General features: G+C 46.2%; 1 protein-coding gene across 1 annotated transcript in view; it reads right to left on the reverse strand.

Annotated features, from left to right (window-relative positions):
- Positions 1-6,087: 6,087 nt before the first annotated feature.
- LOC310953182 (aryl hydrocarbon receptor-like) overlaps positions 6,088-20,382 on the reverse strand; it is a gene marked incomplete at both ends in the record, with an annotated part of 44,307 nt that continues 30,012 nt past the window's right edge. Inside the window, 8 exons of the mRNA XM_083922138.1 lie at positions 6,088-6,237; positions 6,568-8,182; positions 9,139-9,280; positions 11,242-11,351; positions 11,558-11,760; positions 13,446-13,579; positions 16,458-16,590; positions 18,116-18,205. Coding sequence (XP_083778264.1) covers positions 6,088-6,237; positions 6,568-8,182; positions 9,139-9,280; positions 11,242-11,351; positions 11,558-11,760; positions 13,446-13,579; positions 16,458-16,590; positions 18,116-18,205 — 2,577 coding nt within the window. The remainder of the gene's footprint in view (positions 6,238-6,567; positions 8,183-9,138; positions 9,281-11,241; positions 11,352-11,557; positions 11,761-13,445; positions 13,580-16,457; positions 16,591-18,115; positions 18,206-20,382) is intronic.

Consider the following 20,382-nt stretch of genomic DNA (forward strand, 5'->3'; position numbering starts at 1 on the left):
TATTTCGCTTCAGGTGAATTATTGATACCACGCTGTCAACAATACTCCACTGCAAGGAAGTTATAGTAAGTATGGAAGTGTGGTCGGTAGTTAAAGGTCCCATACTCTGCTCATTTTCAGGTTCATACTTGTAAAAAGGAGTTTCCTCTAGAACATGTTTACGTGCTTTAATGTTCCACAAACACATTCATTTTCTCATTCTGACTGAATTGACCCGTTTGAGCGCTCCGTTTTAGCGCCTGTCTCTTTAAGACGCCATCCTGAAAGAGCCCAGTCCGCTCTGATTGGACCAACAACAAATAATCTGCTAATTGTTTTCTCTGTCCGGCTGTTCGGTCCGACCTAACGCCCTTTCAAAATAAGATTTCCGGGTCCAAAAGCTTCATTGAAACAAAACAGACGACAACGGCCGAACACGTGAACAAGTACGATCACTTCTTTCTTCGGTGCGACGCCGTTGTCAATGAGAGGAAAGAGGTCAAATTACATTTACGTTGTTTTTAAAAAACTCAGATCTGTTCGAACGACGGGGAACACGGCACCGCAGCGTTGTAGAGACACGAGGCTCGGACCGCCTCGGACACAATAATCACATTTTGAAATGGCGTTACATCACGACTGATGAGCCAGATCAATCCATCTATTGTTCAGCTTCTGTAAAAACTCGTAAAACAGTGTTTGTTTAAAACTAATAATTCATTAAAACACATTACACACATTTAAGAAGCTGGGACGCAGTAAGAGTCGACATTGGTGCATTCAAAATGATGGTTGTGCTTCTCCGTAAAGAAAAGTAGGCTATTATAAATGTTACCAGATAAACGTAGTGGAATAAAAGGTACCATTGTTCTCTCTGAAGTGCAGTGGAGCATGTTTATAAGGTGGCAGAAGAACAAAACTTGCACTCAAGCAAATGTTCTAAAGGCGCACTCACACTGTCCGTCCGTACCGTGCCCCAGCACGCATCACGGGTAAAGTCTAGTTCCTTTGACCAGTGTGAGTGCAACCGTACCGCGTCTAGCAGCGGCATGCTTGTCGTCCGCGGCCCGTTTGGGAGAGGTGGGCTTTTGTAAAGCACGTTTTGCACATGTACGAGCACGAGCGTGTGCATGTGTACGAGCACGAGGCCTACGGCGGTTCTGACTTCATTTCCTGTGCGCCTGTTGGGACGTAGAAAAAAGAAGGAGGGACCATGCGCGGACATTTCAAACTATGGCGGTGAAAGGTTCACGTTGGTGTGATGCGGAGGTGGAGTGTTTACTGCAGATTTGGTCGATGAAAAGATTCAAAAACAGTCGACAAGACGCACAAAAACTCTGAGGTCTACGGAAAGATTTGTAAACAAAGCCAAGCATCGCCATGACGTCATCAATGCGTGTGACGTGTTACGGCGTGATGACGTATAGACAGCAAGAAGCATTCTCCGAGGCCCAGGTAGTGTGAGTACAAACGGGCCTGGAGGGGGGGACAAGGACCCTAAAGCACGGGGCACGGGACGGAGGCACAGTGTGAGTGCGCGCTTGGTTACATTTAAAAACTACCATGTCGTGTAAACTTACAGAACGTTATAGAGCTGCACTTCCTGTGAAAAGAACCATCGTTAAGCATCCTTGTGGCCCGTCGGCAGCTCTCCCGTTCACACAAATGACGCAGACCTCTCAGAGTTTACGTGGTAAGGGTTTATTGATGTTAAAATGCTACACAGAGCACCTTCACAGGTCAGGGGTCCACAGTGGCTGAGCGCCACGGGCTGGGGACCCTCTGTTTACTGTCCGAGCGAATGGAAAAAGCGGAGGGCTCAGAGAGGGGACAGCGCAGCAGCAGCAGCGGCAGCAGCAGCAGCAGCAGCAGCAGCAGCAGCGGCGGCGGCGGCGGCGGCAGCAGCAGCAGCAGCGGCGGCAGCAGCGGCAGGTAACGTGCTCCCAAGATGTTTGTGGGTTTTTTTTATTTTTCACTTTTGTGGTTGAAGAAATCCTTTGTTTCTCAAAAGGAAGAAAAAACACGTTTGAAACCAAGCGGTTCAAAAAAGCGCACGGGTCGAATCTGCAAAACGCCTACGCGCCCCCGTCCCTGCCGCGTGGTACAACGTTATAACCGTGGCTAAAAAAAACCCAAAACAAAAAAAGTCAAAATGAAACTCTCCAACATCGTAAGCCTATTGAACGCGTCTCAGAAGTATGGCACCATTTCCAGGCTGTCATAGAGTCCAGTGTTTCGTGACGAGAGCGATATTTACAATTTAAAAAAACGAACAAACGACAAAAGAATCGAGGAAAGGAGTTTGATAAGCGTGTGTTTTAAAAATAGTGCTGAGACGAGTGACTTGACGTTAAACTATGTACACACCTGTAATTGTCAAAGCTTGGTTGCCTTTATATACACACACACACACACACACACACACACACACGTTTGTTTTCTTCACATTGTTAATAAGTCACGTCAATCGTATTAAATATAGCAAACATTTGCGCTGAAGTAAAAAGAAAAGGGGAGGGGGGAGGGGGGTCAATTCGAATGACATGTAACCACGCGTGTATCACATTTGGACATAAAACAATAATATTAATACCCATAGTCATGACATTATCGGAACAGTTACAATGGAAATCTCTTTTCAGCATCTCTTCGCCGTGGAATAGTTCGACCCTGCATCGCTTCCCAGTCCTTTCGCTATTTACAAGAGACATTCAGATCTGTGGCCGTTCCAGTAGAGATCTCTCTTTTTTTTTTTTAACACTCACATTTGGTTTTTCAGTGTTTTTGCCGTTCTGTCACTTCTCCTGAAATCACCGACCTGATGTGTCGTCGAGCTTTCTACCGTTTTAAAGGACGAGTCTCACATTTTGTCAGGAGCATAGACTGTTTAATAAAGATGGACTTAGGGCGCACTCACACTGTCCTTCCGCACCGCGCCAAAACAGGTTTTGCGGGTAAAGCCTAGAGCGTTTGACCAGTGTGAGTGTTACTGCTCCGCACCCAGCTGCGGCCAGCTGGCCGTCCACAGCCCGTTTTGGAGAGTTGGGCTTTTGTAGAGGGCTTTTGCACATGTACGAGCACAAGCGTGCGCACGTGTACGAGCACGAGTACGAGCACGAGTACGAGCACGAGTACGACGCCTACAGCGGATCTCACGTCATTTGTGTGTGCCTGTTCGGACATAGAAAAAAAAAAAGATGGACCATGCGCGGACATTTAACAACAACAACAATGGCGGCGAAAGGTTCACGTTGGTGTGATGCAGAGGTGGAGTGTTTACTGCAGATTTGGTCGATAAAAAGATTCAAAAACAGTCGACAAGACGCACAAAAACTCTGAGGTCTACGGAAAGATTTGTAAACAAAGCCACGCATCGCCATGACGTCATCAATGCCTGTGACGTGTTACGGCGTGATGACGTATAGGCAGCAAGAAGCATTCGCCGAGGCCCAGGTAGTGTGAGTACAAACGGGCCTGGAGGGGGGGACAAGGACCCTAAAGCACGGCGCACGTTGCGGAAGGACAGTGGGAGTGCGGCCTTAGGGGTCTGAGAAGTGAGGTGGAAGTGTCTTAAACCTGCATTCTCTCTAATGTCCAGCTGGGGGCGAAAAGAAATGTCGTTGTATAGAAGTCAATGAGAAAATTAGCCTACTTCTCATTTGATTTATTGCCTCAGTAAACATTTTCCTAATGCGTTTATGTCTCAGTCTCTACTTTCAAGTCTTCTTCATGCATTTTGAACTGTAGTTTCGTATCTTTTTTTTGTCTCTTAGTCTACGTTCAGGGTGATGCGGTTTTAGATTTTGCAGATTTTTTAAGAAGTGCAATTTCGTTAACAGGGGCGGCACGGTGAGGTGGTTGTCGCACTGTCACAGCACAGAAAGAGGGTTTCTGGTTCGAATCCCGGCTGGGGCCTTTCTGTGTGGAGTTTGCATGTTCTCCCCGTGTCTGCGTGGGTTTTCTCCCGGTTCTCCGGTTTCCTCCCACAGTCCAAAGACGTGCAGGTGTTCGGTTCATTGATGACTCTAAATCACCCGTAGGTGTGAATGGTTGTCTGTCTCTGTTCGTCTCTATGTGTCCTGTGATAGACTGGCGTCCTGTCCAGGGTGGACCCCGCCTCACGCCCGATGTCAGCTGGGATCGGCTCCATTCCCCCGCGACCCGACAGGGACAAGAGAATGAAGATGAATGAATAAGTCTAGGTTTACACTGCAGGTCTTTACGCACAATTCCGATTTATTGCTCAAATCAGATTTTTTGTTTGTCAGGCCACATTTAAAGACGTGACGTGAACGGTCTACAGATTTTTGTGTGAACAGCTCACACTGCTCTATCAAAAGCACAACCAATGAAATCGAAGCAGAGAGCGACATCAAGCCGGTTATAAAAGATGGAGGAAAAACTTAGTGTTTGTGCGCCCAAATTTTCCGTTAGATTAAATTCTCATCACGATATCGGAAGAAAAAGCATCACACCAGGTTTGTGAAGAGGCAGTTAACGAGCTAACGGTTGTTTTAATGCTAGCGTTGATTTAGCCGTTTACTGGGTCTCTGCGCCCAACATCGCGGTGAGCCCAGCGCAAAAAAGCTCATGTGAAGGCCCCTTTAGCGTGCCTCCCCAGCTCCGCCCTCTCGTCCAAATATGGTCACGGCAACAACTAAATGCTAAGTTAGTCCACTTCCTTTATACAGTCTCCGCTCAGGTGAGAAGTTTGATATAATTTCACCTGTGTGAGTGTTTATATCAATCTTCCCCAAAGATGTCAGACTCGTCCTTTTTATAAAACCGGGATCGTACTGTGATGTAAGTGTCTGGATTCACCGATTCCCTCAGGAGAGCGAGCGCCAACGCCGCTCAGCTGAGAGGAGGACCAAGCATTTTCTATTTTTTTCTTCTTTTTGTTTTTTTGTGTACAAGAAAATCTCTTACACGTCGACGTCAAAGACAATCAAGAACGCTTACTTGCTGCAGGAATAAATACAGAGAAAATGAAACTTTAAACCAAAAGAAAAAGAACAAAAACTCATCCAGGAGGTCCAAGATCGTCAACGTCATCGATGAAAAACAAACAAAACAATTCAAGTGGAATAACGACGACGACGCTAACGGTTGTACAGGAGTGTTTGTGCTTGTGAGGACATTAACCCATCACCTGAAATGTGCCTCAAAATAAGAATGAACAAAAAAACGCAAACTGGTCCGTGTTGCGTCCGAGAGAAACGCGTGGCTTTTACCCCTGACTGTGCATCTGCGGTAAGTGGGTGCTTGAAATAAAGTGCAGGATATATCTAAGCTTAATTTCCATACTCTATACTTTTTTTTCAAACGTATACGGGTTAATTAATCTCATTGTTGACCGGTTCCAACAAAGAAGTCACTGAACGCTGAAGGATTACATTCTCGTAGCATGACGGGAAAAAAAAAAAACGATGCCGTCGCCTGGTTTTACGTTGGAGTTGACGCGGATGAAAGTGTGTTTGGGTGGTTTGTGGTGCGTTCAGGTACGACACGAAACCAAATTAAAGTCGTGAGTCGGATCCAAATATACCTCTGTACATTCATGAAGAGGAGACAGACGACGACCTCTCTTTGCCTCGGTCTGTTTGCATCTTCAGAGCCGCAGCTAACGGTCATTTCCGTAATTTTCTGGGTTCTTGTGTTATCCGTCTCTTTCGCTGCGTACGCATTATAAAACGTCCTACATGAACTGACGCATGTATACGGCGTTTTAAGATTTTAAACATTAGAGCGACCCGTATTTGTCTTTCTCGTGTTGTATCTGAACGTGTGAAACATCTGTAATAACTCATATTTACCTCTCTGTGTTACCTCAAATAAACTCAACTGAGCACTCTTGACTGCATTATTGTAAACAAAGGACTCGTATGATAATATGACTCGAAAATACAACACAACGACCCCGAACCCTAACACACGCACACACACACGCACGCACATACGCGCACACACACACACGCAAAAGTTACAGATTGGAAAGGAAATAAAGAAAACACGTATAGGCCTACGTTTCTTCAGCTTTGTTTGTTGTGTTATCTAGATGTATAAGGCTGGTCCAGTCCTGCTGCACGACTGTTCCCGGTCAGCTGGTCAGAGGTAGAAGCCGGTGGCTGGCGGGTCGGGGAGGCTGGACAGAGTCTCAGGGACGGGCATCTGGACAGCGGGGGGCGCCGCTCCGTTTCTGTTGGGCAGAGCGCAGCCTCCTGGGTAAGTACTGTTCAGGATGCAGCCGTTCTCCATCTGCACGGGGGAGAGAAGACAGCAGACGGACAGCTGGGAGCAGCGGTATAAAACACAGTGTTGTGTGAGGAAGTGGGAACGTAGGAGAACCTCCTCAACGCCCAGCTCCACCCCGTCCAGTTTAGGTTTAAGTTCAACATTAAAAGCCTTAATGGTCTACCCCTGGGGTCTGCAACCCACAGCTCTTGGGCCGCATGCGCCTCCTCAGCCCCTTTTCAGTGGCTCCCTGTAGCTTTGCCAAAAAGTAACATGGAAATAAATAATGTTTTTATGCACAGTAGACAATATTTCAAAGGGAACACATACTGTTCAGTGTCTCTGCGTCCTTACCTTACTGGGACTGGGGTCATGAGGGATCTCTGAGGTCACCATTGCGTAGTGGTCCAACTGGGCTCGGCAGGGCTTGGCCACTCCCAGGATCTGCTCCAGGGAGGCGTTGGGGGGAGGGCACTGGGACAGGCTGGAGATGACCTGAGCCAAAGGAACTGGGATCTGCTCCTGCGGCCGTTTGTGGTTCATCCCCTGAAAGGACGAAACCGTGGACTCGGCCGCGTGCTGCTGTCCGCTACTCCCAAACAAACCGCTTCCACTGATAGCGTAATCCGCATTGTCAATACCAGGCATGCTGTAATCCATGCAAGAGTCTAGTGAGGTGTTTGTCAGAGGTTTTTGGCCGTTATCGAGGCATGAGTTGCCTCCCAGACTCTCGCTGAATCTGTAGTCCTGCCACTGGGATTTTCCAGCTGAATGCTCCGAGCTGGAGACGCCGCACAGTCCGTTGAGGTTGGCTGCCTTCTGTTTGGCATGGCACTGCTGTGAGAGGTGGTTCTGCATCCTGGGCTGCTGCTGCTGCTGTATGTAGTGTTGATGTGTCTGCTGCTGATGAAGCTCTCCGTCCAGCCCTGAGGCCTTGCCGTTGAAAATCTGCTGCGTCCTGTAGTGTTCCACGTGTATCCCTGCAGTGAGCAGAATGTCCTGGGCTGCCCATTGTCCGTTGACGATCGGTTGATTTTGCCCCAGCAGCTCTCCGTTGACTATCGTGTTAGCCAAATGGTCGCTCTGCTGGCCCCAGTCATGCGCCACTTTACCCGGTCGCATGCTGAGGTGCTGTTGCATCTGCTGGGACAGCTGGAGGATGGGCGCCTGCCCCACCAGGGGAGGCTTATGGTGAGGAAACTGCATTTGAACATTAGTGTCAGAAGAAGCGGCGTTACTTTCAGGAAGCGACGCTGTTGTGGCTGTCGACGAGGCGGTACTCGGAGGCACCTGTCCTCCGTGCCCCGTGGAGTCTATCTTCCCCTCTATGGAGTCGTAGATATATGAAAGGATCTCATCGTTTGTCAGAAGGTCGTCCAAGGTGGGCACGCGTTCCGGGTCCATCTCAACTCTGATCATCCGCTCGTCCAGCAGCAGCAGCTCCAGGTCCTCGGCGCTCAGCCCCAGCCCCTCCAGAGCTCCAAACAGCTCGACGTTTGAACAACCCCCCTCCTCCGAATCCTCAACCCCATGGCCTTCCAGGGAGAGGGAGTCCAGAGTGGCCAGCAGCGGGTCAAAGCTGGTGCCGGGCTCTGTGATGCCGGGACCCAGCCCGCCGTTGCTCGGCTCGTCCCAGCTCCTGTGCATGCTGGAGGGTTCGGAGTCAGAGAAGCCCATTTGGTCTCCAAAGAAGCTATGGAAAGACATTTTGGGCTCCAGGGCGGGCTGGCAAACATACACAGACTCGTCCTGACTCATGAGTGCCCCGAGAAGAGAGCCGGGGTCCAGACCCTCCCTCACTAGCCTTTCAGTCCTGCTCTTCTTTGACTTAGTGCCATTTTTCTCGTGGCCTCCGTCTCTAAAGGCTGCTATGGGATGGTTGGACTGGTAGAGCAGGGCCTCCCCTGTCGCGTAGGTAAAGGGTAGATGCATGGAGCGCTTACGCAAGTGTTCTCCTCCTTCTTCATCCCTATAAAGACAGAAATCAGGATTATTGTCATTTATTTAACATCAGAGTGGGGAGCTGTGTTTCTGACAGAGTTGCTGGTTCAGTTCTTACCCACTACTCCATGACTGAAGGTGTTTTATGTGTCGTATGTGTTTAAAAGTGTGAGTCTGGGCTCCTGTTTACACCTTACACCTGCATTAAAATGCGTCTCGTAACCAGATGTGAATAACCTGATTACATTAACACCTGCTGGAGATATGTGTCAATATGTGATTGATTGATTGATTCATTTAATAGTTACCTAATCAATCAATCGCCAACTACTAATCGAATAATTATTTTTAGACTGAACTCTCTGATTTCAGCTTTTTAAATGTGAATATTAATATAATATCTGGTTTCTTTTCTCCTTTCTGACAGTAAACTGAATATCTTTGAGTTGTGGACTAAACCAGACACGTGAGGACGTCGGTCGTTGTGGACTTCGGGAAACACTGATCCTTCTTCCACAATTTTCTGACATTTTATAGAGCAAACAACTAATTGATTAATGGAGGAAATAATCCACGGATTATTAAACAACAAAAATAATCATTAGTCGCAGCCCTAGTGTGCTCCCCTGCGCCCAAGCCCATTAGAAGCTGGTGCTGGTTGTGGATTGAAAACAGCTGCATCTCGACTTGATTGAGCGTGATCCCCGTGTCCCTGAGCACCTTCAGAGGCACTTCAAGCTGATTGCTCCCAAAACACATTTTAATGAAGGTGTAAAGTGGGCCTGTGTCAAGTCATAACTGAACACTAAACATGCTTCTCCACTTGTGATAAACCCCCTGCATAAACATTCAAACACATCATGTTCTCTCGAATAAACCTTGATATTATACCAAGGTTCTGTTGCTGTGATCAAGCCCGTCTCTGTATACAACTGATGCATTTTGTTGATTTACTACACAACATGAACCGATGGTAAAACATACAACAGAGGCCTCTGGGTGGCGATGATGTAGTCTGGTTTGCCGTTCTTGTACACCAGCCTGGCGTTGGCCTGGACCCACTTCCAGCGGTTCTCCTTGGTGAGGAGCCTGAACACAGTCAGACCGCTCTCTCCGGTCTTCATCACTACAGATAAGAGGAAGACAAACAAAGTTATAACAAATGAACCATCCATCTTCAACCTCTTGTCCCTGTCGGGGTCGTGGGGGGCTGGAGCCGATCCCAGCTGACATTGGGCGTGAGGGCGGGTCCACCCTGGACGAGACGCCAGTCTATCACAGGGCACATAGAGACGAACAGAGACAGACAACCATTCACACCTACGGGTGATTTAGAGTCATCAATGAACCGAACACCTGCACGTCTTTGGACTGTGGGAGGAAACCGGAGAACCCGGAGAAAACCCACGCAGACACGGGTCAGAACATGCAAACTCCACACAGAAAGGGGCCCAGCTGGGATTCAAACCAGAAACCCTCTTGCTCTGAGGCGACAGTGCCAACCATAACAAATGAACTGTACTACTAGATAGCTTCATTTGAGCAGTCAAAGTCAAAGCTATACTTTGCATTTTTTTTGCATAGCGGTGGCTACGAATGTCTTTAAGGAACACTTCTATTAAACGGGAAATCAATCAACAGAAATCATGTAAATCTCTGGGAACAAGTGGAAGTCGTGACTCGCGGATGGCAAGAAGAAGAAGAAGAAGAATTCCTTTTATTTATCCTGCAAGGGAAATTACATTTTTTCACTATACACATGCACAAACAGGACCTATATAAATGCAATTAATGGAGAGATGTCATAGCGAGGGGGCTGCCAATGGCTCAGCGCCCCGAGCAGTTGGGGGTTCGGTGCCTTGCTCCTGAATCTGGCAGTGCCAAGGAGATGAACTGGCACCTCTCCAGCCACCAGTCCACGCTCCATTCATGGTTCACACAGGGACTCGAACCGGCGACCCTCCGGAATAACAGGAACGTTCATTTAAATCTGGCCAGTGTTGGATTTACGACCCAACTGAATGACGTAACAATATATCAAGTAAGGTGCATTCACTGCTTCCTATTACAATGGATCCTGAGCACTTACACAAGATCATCTCGATATTAAAAAATGCTGTTTGTCAGAGCCCATGAATCTGCTGTTCCCTCTTCTTTCTGTACAGTTTTCAGGAGCATGGAAAGTAAACTGGGAGGACGACTCGAGCCGATGTTGAACTGAAAGGATGCTGTCGTGCTGAAGTTCTACTTGTGACTGTTGTACTCCGGTAAACCGGGACAGTGGTCAGTGAGATACCTGACCTCTGAAGTGTGTGTTGGTGCTGCTCTATGGATCATCTCTCATGCTTTGCTCATGCAGTGGATTTGTGCAGCCCTATCCTCGCCACTGGCAGCTCTGCAGCTTTGCTCAATCTGCTCCGTAATCCAGCGGGATTAAGAGACCGAAAGCTGTCTGAACTCTGTGACCAGGTTGGACCAGACCAGACTAGAGATGCTCCAATACCATCTTTGTCTTTTCCGATTCCAACTCCTATTCCTGAAACTGATCATCAGCCAATACTCAGTACCAGCGTGTTAAAGTAATGTGTTTAACAACTGTGTAACCCTGTATGGGTGTGATGTGATTGTGGTTCAGGTTTAACCTTTAATAAAACATGAACAAATACATACAGAGAATAAATGAGGAGCTCTTTTCCAAAACGCTATAAATTCATTTGAATAGTTTTCAGGAAAATGACATTTTTTACCCAGCTCCCCTGGTCCACATGTCGAAGTGTCCTTGGGCAAGACACTGAACCCTGAATTGCTCCCCGTGCTGCACATGGGTGTGTAAATGTGGTGTTAATGGTTAGATCAGATTAGATGGTCTGTAGATGTCCACTGCCATCAGTGTGAATTACTGTGTGAACGGGTGAATGTGACAAGTAGTGTGCAAGTGCCTTGAGTAGTCAGAAGACTAGAAAGGCGCTATATAAGTACATAAGTCCATTCACTATGAACCTCTTAAATAAAGCTTCAGTATAGAAAAATACGTTGTTGCCAATAAAAACTTCAAACAGCGAGTGTGACAGCGCTAAAAGAACTTACTTCTGACGTGGTTCTCCGCGCAGTACAACATATCTGCAGCGTGGATGAACTGATATCCAGATCCTCGTACCCGCAGCTCTGCCTCTGTGTACCCCAGCACTATCTTCCCCCTGTAAAAACAAAAACACTTTGCAAAGTACTGCAGCAGAACAAACACACATGCTATGTTATTATCATCATGATTTTATGAACATTAAATCCTGGTACTGTTGCTTCATCCTCATCATCTAAACAAGCGTCACGGGTTTAATGAGACGCAAAGCGCTGAGATATTAAATTTAAAGACATGCAGAGTGTCTCCGCAGCGGTGTCTCACTTTGCGTCACAAGCCAAAGGTGTGAAGTCCAGCTTGTGTTTGGTTCGGAAGATCATGTTCTTCGTCCGGATCTCCAGGATGGACGGAGGCTGCAGAGGAGTCGCGATGGCGAAGAGGGCGAGCTGAGGCGGCGCCTTTCCTCCGTTTTCTTGCCGCTGGTTCTGTCCGTGCAGAAACTTCAGTCTGCCCTGGATGTTCAAAGCCTGGGAAGAACAGAGGATGGAAGATGTCTGAGACCGCAGAGCGCCACTCAGCCACTCGTTTTACCATCCGTTCATGTGCTCCGTCACTTTTTCCACTAAAGTCAAGCTAAAAATAATGTTTTCGTCTCAATCCTTACACACAACGTACTAAAAACTCTCCTTCGGCACCTCTCAACCCCAGCCCAAATAAACTTCATTCTCAATAATGTTTGTTTGTATTTCCTCCTGGACTATGTGTGAATATCACGGCTGTATCACAAATCGTTTCTAACCAAAGTCTGCACGTGGACGAGGTCGTGGTGAATGGATAGGTCAGATTACCCGTTTGAAATAAGTCAAAGTTAAACTTATTTAAAGTTAGCTTATTAAACACATTTGATGGAGCGTGCCGCAGCGTCATCCCCTCTCTCCCCGACTTTGCTGTCGATCTTGAGCTGTGCTGTCAAATCAAAAATCCTCAAAAATAATCAAACAAATTAAGTATTTATCTTCAGTTACGTGTCACTTATTTTAACCCAAACCATGATCTTTCCCTGTACCAGGGGCGGGTATTTCCGGTCCTGGAGGGCCACTGTCCTGCATGTTTTAGGTTTCTCTCTGCTCCAACACACCTGAGTCTAATGATGTGCTCGTAATCAAGCAGCTGAAGCTTGTCACAGTTGGATTATTGTTAGGGCGCACTCACACTGTCCTTCAGCACCGGGCCAAAACAGGTTTCTCGGGTAGAGCCTAGTGCTTTTGACCAGTGTGAGTGCGCGTTTGCACATGTACAAGCACGAGCGTGCGCACGTGTACGAGCACGAGGCCTAAGGCGGCTCTCACGTCATTTTATGTGCGCCTGTTCGGACATAGAAAAAAAAAAGACGGAACATGCGCGGACATTTAACAACAACAACAATGGCGGTGAAAGGCTCACGTTGGTGTGATGCGGAGGTGGAGTGTTTACTGCAGATTTGGTCGATGAAAAGATTCAAAAACAGTCGACAAGACGCACAAAAACTCCGAGGTCTATGGAAAGATTTGGAAACAAAGCGACGCATCGCCATGACGTCATCAATGCGTGTGACGTGTTACGGCGTGATGACGTATGGACAGGCAAGAAGCATTTGCGAGGCCCAGGCAGTGTGAGTACAAACGGGCCTGGAGGGGGGGACAAGGACCCTAAAGCACGGAGCGCGGTGCGGAAGGACAGTGTGAGTGCGCCCTTAGACTCAGGTGTGTTAGGGTAGGGAGAAACCTAAAACATGCAGGACAGTGGCTCTCCAGGAATTGGAATCTCCACCCGAATTGCCCACCCCTGCCCTTTACCAAACCAAGTAGTTTGTCCTCTAGTTCACAAACATGCACCTGGCACTGAGGATGTGTTGAAGCAAACTTAATCTGGGAGAAAGTATATTTCCCTCTTCACTTCACTAAGAATGCAGTTCAGTTGTTTGGTAACGTAATCTTTATGAGGCAAAGCTGCTCAATCTGAACCTGTTTTATTAGACCTTTAAGAAGATCTCCTTCCTGCACAACTATGACATGTGCGATGACACATTTTTAAGAATAAACTCATATTGTTGGGTATCGGGGCAGGATCTCGATGGCACATCTGTGGGACATCAGGTGGTGGGAACTCTTGTTGACATAAACCTTCATCCTGCAGGCGCGCTCTCCCTGTTTTGTTTGGACGTTATTCGTACCAGGAAGCCGGAGGAGTTGTCCAGGAGGCAGCGGAAGCGACACATGAAGCTCCTCTCCAGGAAGGACGAGTTCTCCGGGGGGAGCTGTTCGGGTTTGTAGGTGACCACAGCTGAGCTGCTGTCCGGTTCCATCTCTGTCATTGCAAAAAAACAGAATCTGGTGTCAGTGACAGTGACTATGAAGAAGAGCTGGTTTAACATCTTAATCCTCCACAATTTTGTAGCATACATTTGTTCACTGAAAAAAAGAATTTCATCAAATTCTTCTTGAATTGACACCCAACTCACATATGAGTATATTGTGTTGAACACCTCTACAGTCATATATTTAATTGACACAGTGAAGAAATGTTTTTGATTCCTGGTTTGTTGCCTTAACCCTATAAAGTCTGACCCATGAAAAGATAAAATTCAAAATTTTTCGGGACTGAAATGTTTATTATACCCTCAAACAAAATCCAAATTTATTTTTTTGCCACACCATTTTGTTTATGATATATTTTTTGTATCACATTTGATACATGGGGTTGTTTTGGCAACTCTTTGTTCACAACTTATGTTCATTTTAGCTACAAAAACTGATTTTTCCCACAACATTTTGACAATATAGAACATTTCAGGTAGGTTTTCTCCTGGCACAGCGTTCATCTGTGCCTTCCTCAACACATGCAATGAAATCGACTGATTGAAATGTAATTTAAGATGGCATTTCAGCCATTAATTAGAATAATAAAATCGTCCAAATAGTCTGTGTATTGTAATACATGTGTTGATGTAGATTATATTACAAAATTCTGTCATGAGTGTTCAACGATAAATCACCTTATATACCTACAGTATCAAATTTGATACACTATTTTTTAACACAATTTAACTCTAATATAAATAATGAATAGTTAAATAATTATGCATTGTTACAATACAGAATATATTTATCATGAAAAATGAGTAACAAAAATGTTTTTATTCTTACTGTAAGTTCTTGAAAATGAGTGTTTTCCTGAAAAAGGTGTGTGGCTGATCTGATGACAGCAGCCATTTTGAAAAGGTCAAATAAAGCCCCTCCAATGACTGCATTGTAATGATAATCCAGTAGGGGGCAGAGTACAGGTATCAAGTCGTATACATCAGGTTTTTAAGGAAAGTATTAATAATGGTGATAAAATAGATCTCTCAGAAATTAGCGTAGCAAATATGATACAAATGGTTTTATAGGGTTAAAGCACGGTTTCTACTCATTTTACAGGACGGACATGGAAGCTAAGACACTAACTGCTGTGGACAGGGCAGCAGCTAAACATATTTTAGACTTAGAAGTGTACGCTATAATTAGAATATTTTCACAGCTTCACCTTTCCATCAGACAGCCCTGTTTCAGTTCACACAAGGAGAACAGAAGATGTTGTCTCTGCTCTCATCAAAGCCACCAGACTCCATTGACAAAAACACTAATTTTACCTCAAAGAACACGGGAGATGAGATGCTGATCTACCGCTGCCTACATCTGTTAGTTTGTTTGTGTTGTTGTGTGACTTTGGTGTTTAAAAAGATAAGGAACTAACAAAACTGGAGTGCTTAGGTACAAACAAGCTAACCGATGGAGGCAGCAGTAGACCAGCAACTTCTGTGTTTTATGAGGTAAAATGATTGTTTGTGTCAAAGGAGTCTCGTGGCTCTGACGAGAGAACAAAGACAACAGCTTCGGTTCTTTTAAAGTGTAATTCTGGCGTAAAATCATCTAATGGTCTTTTTTGACACTTGCACAGATCAAATAAGCCATCGAGACAGTTTTTTTTTCGTGTAAGAGCTATTAAAATCTGGTAGAGTCGCTAACAGCCGGACGTGGCTAGCACTGATTAGCTCGGGGCAGCACGGTGAAGGCATTAAAACGTCTTTTTTAACCACTAATACTGCTCAAAATAACAGCAAACCTCTGCAGCAGCATGAGAAGAGTCCCTACACAGAAAACAAAGCACCAATGGGCTCCTTCCTTTGGGATTGACTTTGGTAATCCACTTGAATGGACTTTACTATGAGAGGAGCTGGTACCTGGGCCAGTAGGTAAGTCTTTAAAACACTCTCTCAACTCAAATATTTCACTTTAAATAAACTTTAACAGGAGAAAATATTCTAAATATATCGTAGGGATTTTTTTAGGTAGCTTAGATACATTTAGTTGCTGCCCCCGTCCTCAGCAGCACATTTCTTAGCTTCTATGCCTGTCCTCCATCTACCGTAGGAATTACAACCACCTAATACAACCCCACTTCAAAAACATTCCCTTTAATAATGTCATATGTGAAAATTAAGAGCATGTTTTCAGATTAAACTCAACACCGAGTGACAGCGTTTGTTGTGGTGGAGAGACCGTAAACTGCTTCTCAGCGCAGCGGTGAGTAAGTTGTGCCAGAGCTGTGGGTCTTAGCCTAAACGCATCACCCAGAACCAAAGCACACGGACGTAAGCATCTTAAAACCCAAATACAGATCTGGGACCACTCCACCTCCTAAGCCACAGTGAAGATTACAGGGTCATGTGACTCGACCTGAGGATGGTCTTACAGCTTAATGCCTAAAACTGTGTGTACTTAACCGTCTGATATGGAAGTCCAAATGTATGTATGTGTTCACACAGGCTGCGGGGCTGCAGCGGAGCACAGTTAGCACCTAGCACTTTACACAGACCGGTGTTTTACTTCAGGAGACTCTGGGGATTCATAGCTTCCAGCTCATGAAGCGAATATTTCACTGAACCCTTGTAGTTAAGTTGTCGTTCAGATATACAGCGATATCCGAGTCTGCCTAATTTTCACCAAATGTCTGCAAACTCTACAGATGTAACAGCCATTTATGCATAAAACAATTCATTCTGGGAGCATTACTCGGACCTTGCAAATATGATAATTCCTATATATTTTTGTGCTTGCTCTTTAGATCACGATGTCAGAGTTCTTGTGGTCTTAGTCTCATTTAGAAGGAGAGAGAGAGAGAGAGAGAGAGAGAGAGTGATCACCTTGGGGGGAGTCCTGGGTTATGGCAGATGCAGCGGCAGGAGGAGGATTCAAAGCCCAGTGCAAGTTTCTCCTGAGCTCCTGCTGGTCCTCCGTATGGACCAGCTCGTACACGCTCTGGTGCATGACGTCCGTCTGAGGAACAATAACGAGAGGAAGGATGAGCCAAGATAAAAGTTGAGTAGAGTCATGCTACATGGAGGCAAAATGATACACACACAGAACTCGTAAGGAGATTTAATTAATACTGTGAAAACCAACAGACCCATTATACAGTAGCAGCAGCTGCAGCGGTAGCTTTGGCAGCACTGGTCCCATAGTGTGTGTGTGTGTCTGCAGCAGTATGTATGAGAAAACTCTCCCTGTGGTGTGTACTTCCTCAAAACATGAGTGCACAGGTACACTCAGCTGTCCGGAGAGTCTCGGTGTGCGCGGCTCTGTCGAGCTGTGGGGGCAGAGCTTTGTTGTTCCCTGGCAGACCACTGCTGTGACTGGTGGTTTGTACTAAAGGCCAAGCTATAAATAGGTCGGGTCTTTTTGCTGTTGTTTGAGCCTCTGACTCTGCACCATGCAGAGAGCACACCAATGGATCAAACAAGACCCCCGAGCCGCTCCCAGCAGATGCTGCACGCAAGCCGTCCACCCAGAACCATCTATCAATTTGTAAAACACAGCCTCTGGATGTTTAAAGGTCCCATGTAATGTGTATTTTCGGGTTCATATTTGTATTTTTGGGGTTTCTAACTAGAACATGTTCACATGCTTTAATGTTAAAAGTAAATGACAAAAATAATGCATTTCTTAACGTCTTGCTAACAACAGGAAAAGGGAAAATTGACTAAGGTTTTGCCAGGTAAGCTTCGTCAGCTGTTATTGGACCACAGCATAAAAAGGGGGTCATCTCTATGTATGTAGCCCGTTTTTCCATAAAAAGGGTCCTTTTTTCCCTGGTCGCAATGGACACCTCCTGAGATAAGATAAGATAGGACGCAGCCATGAATTTAGGAACTACTTCTGTAATATCCCCAAAGCAATTTCTGTCAAAAGCAACTGGACCTGGTTATTTGTCTAGGAAGACTAGGTCCAGTTGCTTTTGACTGAAATTGCTTTGGGGATAACGATGACCTGGACAAATGAGAACATTCACAGGCTTACTTCTGTAATACAAAGGTCGGATTTTTCTACCGAAAGAATGAGGTCGCGGGTACAATCGGCCGAAATGTGTTTCCTCAGGAGGGGGTCTGGAGTCTCCCTTAGAGAGAGGGGGAGAAGTTCAGCATCCGTGAGGAACTCGGAGTAGAGCCGCTGCTCCTTTGTGTTGAAAGAAGCCAGTTGAGGTGGTTCAGGATCATCTAGTAAGGATGAACCCTGGGCGCCTCCCTAGGGAGGTGTTCCAGGCACGTCCAGCTGGGAGGAGGCCTCGGGGAAGACCCAGGACCAGGTGGAGAGATTAGATCTCCACACTGGCCTGGGAACACCTCGGGATCCCCCACTTCGAGCTGAAAGGGAAGTTTGGGGTCCCCTGCTAAAGCTGCTGCCCCCATGACCCGACCCCGGGTAAGCGGTTGAAGATGAGTAACTGAGTGAGGATGAAACTGAAGTTACGTTACATTAGTTTGAGGCCCCAGGGTAAAGAAAAACTCTGGTAGTGATACAGTACCTGGTGGAAGCCCAAGTAGTCCTGGATGGTGTGAGAGGAGTAGAAGATGGTCCCACCAGCAGTGAGAACCATGACAAACCCGTTGAGAGCCTGCAGGTAGAACAACACGCGGACAGTTAGCTGATAACTCTCATTCACACACACACACAAATCCAGTTTTAAATGCGACACAATAGAGCCGTAAGAACTGTAAACAGAGGGGATTATCACAAACCAAACATGTTATTTATAAACTCATATGTGCTCAAATTTACAGATTTGATGGACTTTAAACTGCACAATTAATGTACAGAAATAAGATACTTCCAGACTATCCAGAAGTTGTTGAAAACATATTATTTTTGGTATAAATGCAGAATAAACGTGTTCCTTTGTAGACAAACATATGTGAAGCCTATGGGCGTACAGATGTGAGAGCTTCATCCATTTCTGTATGAGGAAAAACATCATATACAGTTTCGTCCATTTGTTAGTCACAGCTGCGGCGTGGGCATTCATGTTTGTGATATCAGAGTCGATGGCGGTCGTTCTCACTCCCAGGGCGTCAAATTCCGCCGGTTTGTCACGGCCCTCGGCGTTTGGCACAGATCACACCAGGCATTCAACTCTAAACCCTCCGATATTAGGCGCTCAGAGCATGTGCTCCAGGATTAAGAGCGCCAAACTCTGCATAAGGAGGAAGGTTGGGGAGGTGAATGGGTCAAACAAACACTGTACTTTCATCCAGGAGGCTGCGGTTTACGCCCTGTTCGTGTCACGCGTGTCACCGTATTTACAAACGCAGTTAATTTTAACCTCACCCGTGATCTTTCCCTGACCCTGACCAAGAGTTTTTGTTGACCTGAACTGAACCAGGTAGTTTCATGTGAGTTCATAGCGTCACACTTCTGACACGCAGGGCTCAGGCACTGACAAGTGACGCCAAAGGGTCCTGACAGAACAGCCGTGTGACGAGATGGGAACTAAAGTAAAAAACTGATTGGATCACAAATAGAGGTACAGTAGGAAAGAGAGAAGGAAGGAAAGGAGCGAGGAAGGAGGGAAGGAAGGTAGGGAAGAAGAGAGGGAGGAAGAAAGGGAGAAAGAAGGAAAGGAAGGGACGAAGGGAGGGAGGAAGGAAGGAAGGAAGGAAGGAAGGGAAGAAGGAAGAAAGAAGCGAGAAAGGGACTAAGGAAGGAAGGAAAAAAGGCAGAAAGGAAGGAAGGAAAGGAAGGAAGGAAGGCAGAAAGGGAGGAAGGAAGGAAAGAAGGAAGGCAAAATGGGAGGAAGGAAGGAAGGAAAGAAGGGATAAAGGAAGGAAGAAAGAAGCGAGAAAGGGACTAAGGAAGGAAGGAAGGAAGGAAGTGAGAGAGGAAGGAAGGAAGGAAGGATGGAAGGAAGGAAGGAAGGAAGGGAAGAAGGGAGGGAGGAAGAAAGGAAATAAGCAAGGGAGGAAGGAAGGAAAGAAGGGATAAAGGAAGGAAGAAAGAAGCGAGAAAGGGACTAAGGAAGGAAGGAAAGAATGCAGAAAGTGATGAAGGAAGGAAGTGAGAGAAGAAGGAAGGAAGCAAGGAAGGCAGGCAGGAAGGAAGGAAGGGAGAAAGGAAGGGAGGAAGGAAAGAAGGAAGGCAAAACAGGAGATAGGAAGTAAGGAAGGAAGGAAGGATGGAAGGAAAGGAGGATATTCCTTTATTAGTCCCACAAAGGGGAAATTTCCAAAGGAAGGCAGAACGGGAGGAAGGAAGGAAGGAAGGAAGGGAAGAAGGGGCGAGGAAGAGAGGAAATAAGCAAGGGATAAAGGAAGGAAGGGTGGAAGGAAATAAGAAGAAAGAAGAGAGAAAGGGAGCAAGGAAGGAAGGAAGGAAGTGAGAGAGGAAGGAAGGAAAGAAGGCAGAATGGGAGGAAGGAAGGAAAGAAGGAAGGCAAAATGGGAGGAAGGAAGGAAGGAAAGAAGGGATAAAGGAAGGAAGAAAGAAGCGAGAAAGGGACTAAGGAAGGAAGGAAAGAAGGCAGAAAGGGATGAAGGAAGGAAGTGAGAGAAGAAGGAGGAAGCAAGGAAGGCAGGCAGGCAGGAAGGAAGGAAGGAAGGAAGGCAAAACAGGAGATAGGAAGTAAGGAAGGAAGGAAGGATGGAAGGAAAGGAGGATATTCCTTTATTAGTCCCACAAAGGGGACATTTCCAAAGGAAGGCAGAAAGGGAGGAAGGAAGGAAGTGAGAGAGGAAGGAAGGAAGGAAAGAAGGAAGGCAAAACAGGAGAAAGGAAGGAAGAAGGAAGAAGGAAGGAAGG

The sequence above is a fragment of the Echiichthys vipera genome, assembly GCF_963691815.1.
Source record: "Echiichthys vipera genome assembly, chromosome: 10".
NCBI classification, from domain to species: domain Eukaryota; kingdom Metazoa; phylum Chordata; class Actinopteri; order Perciformes; family Trachinidae; genus Echiichthys; species Echiichthys vipera.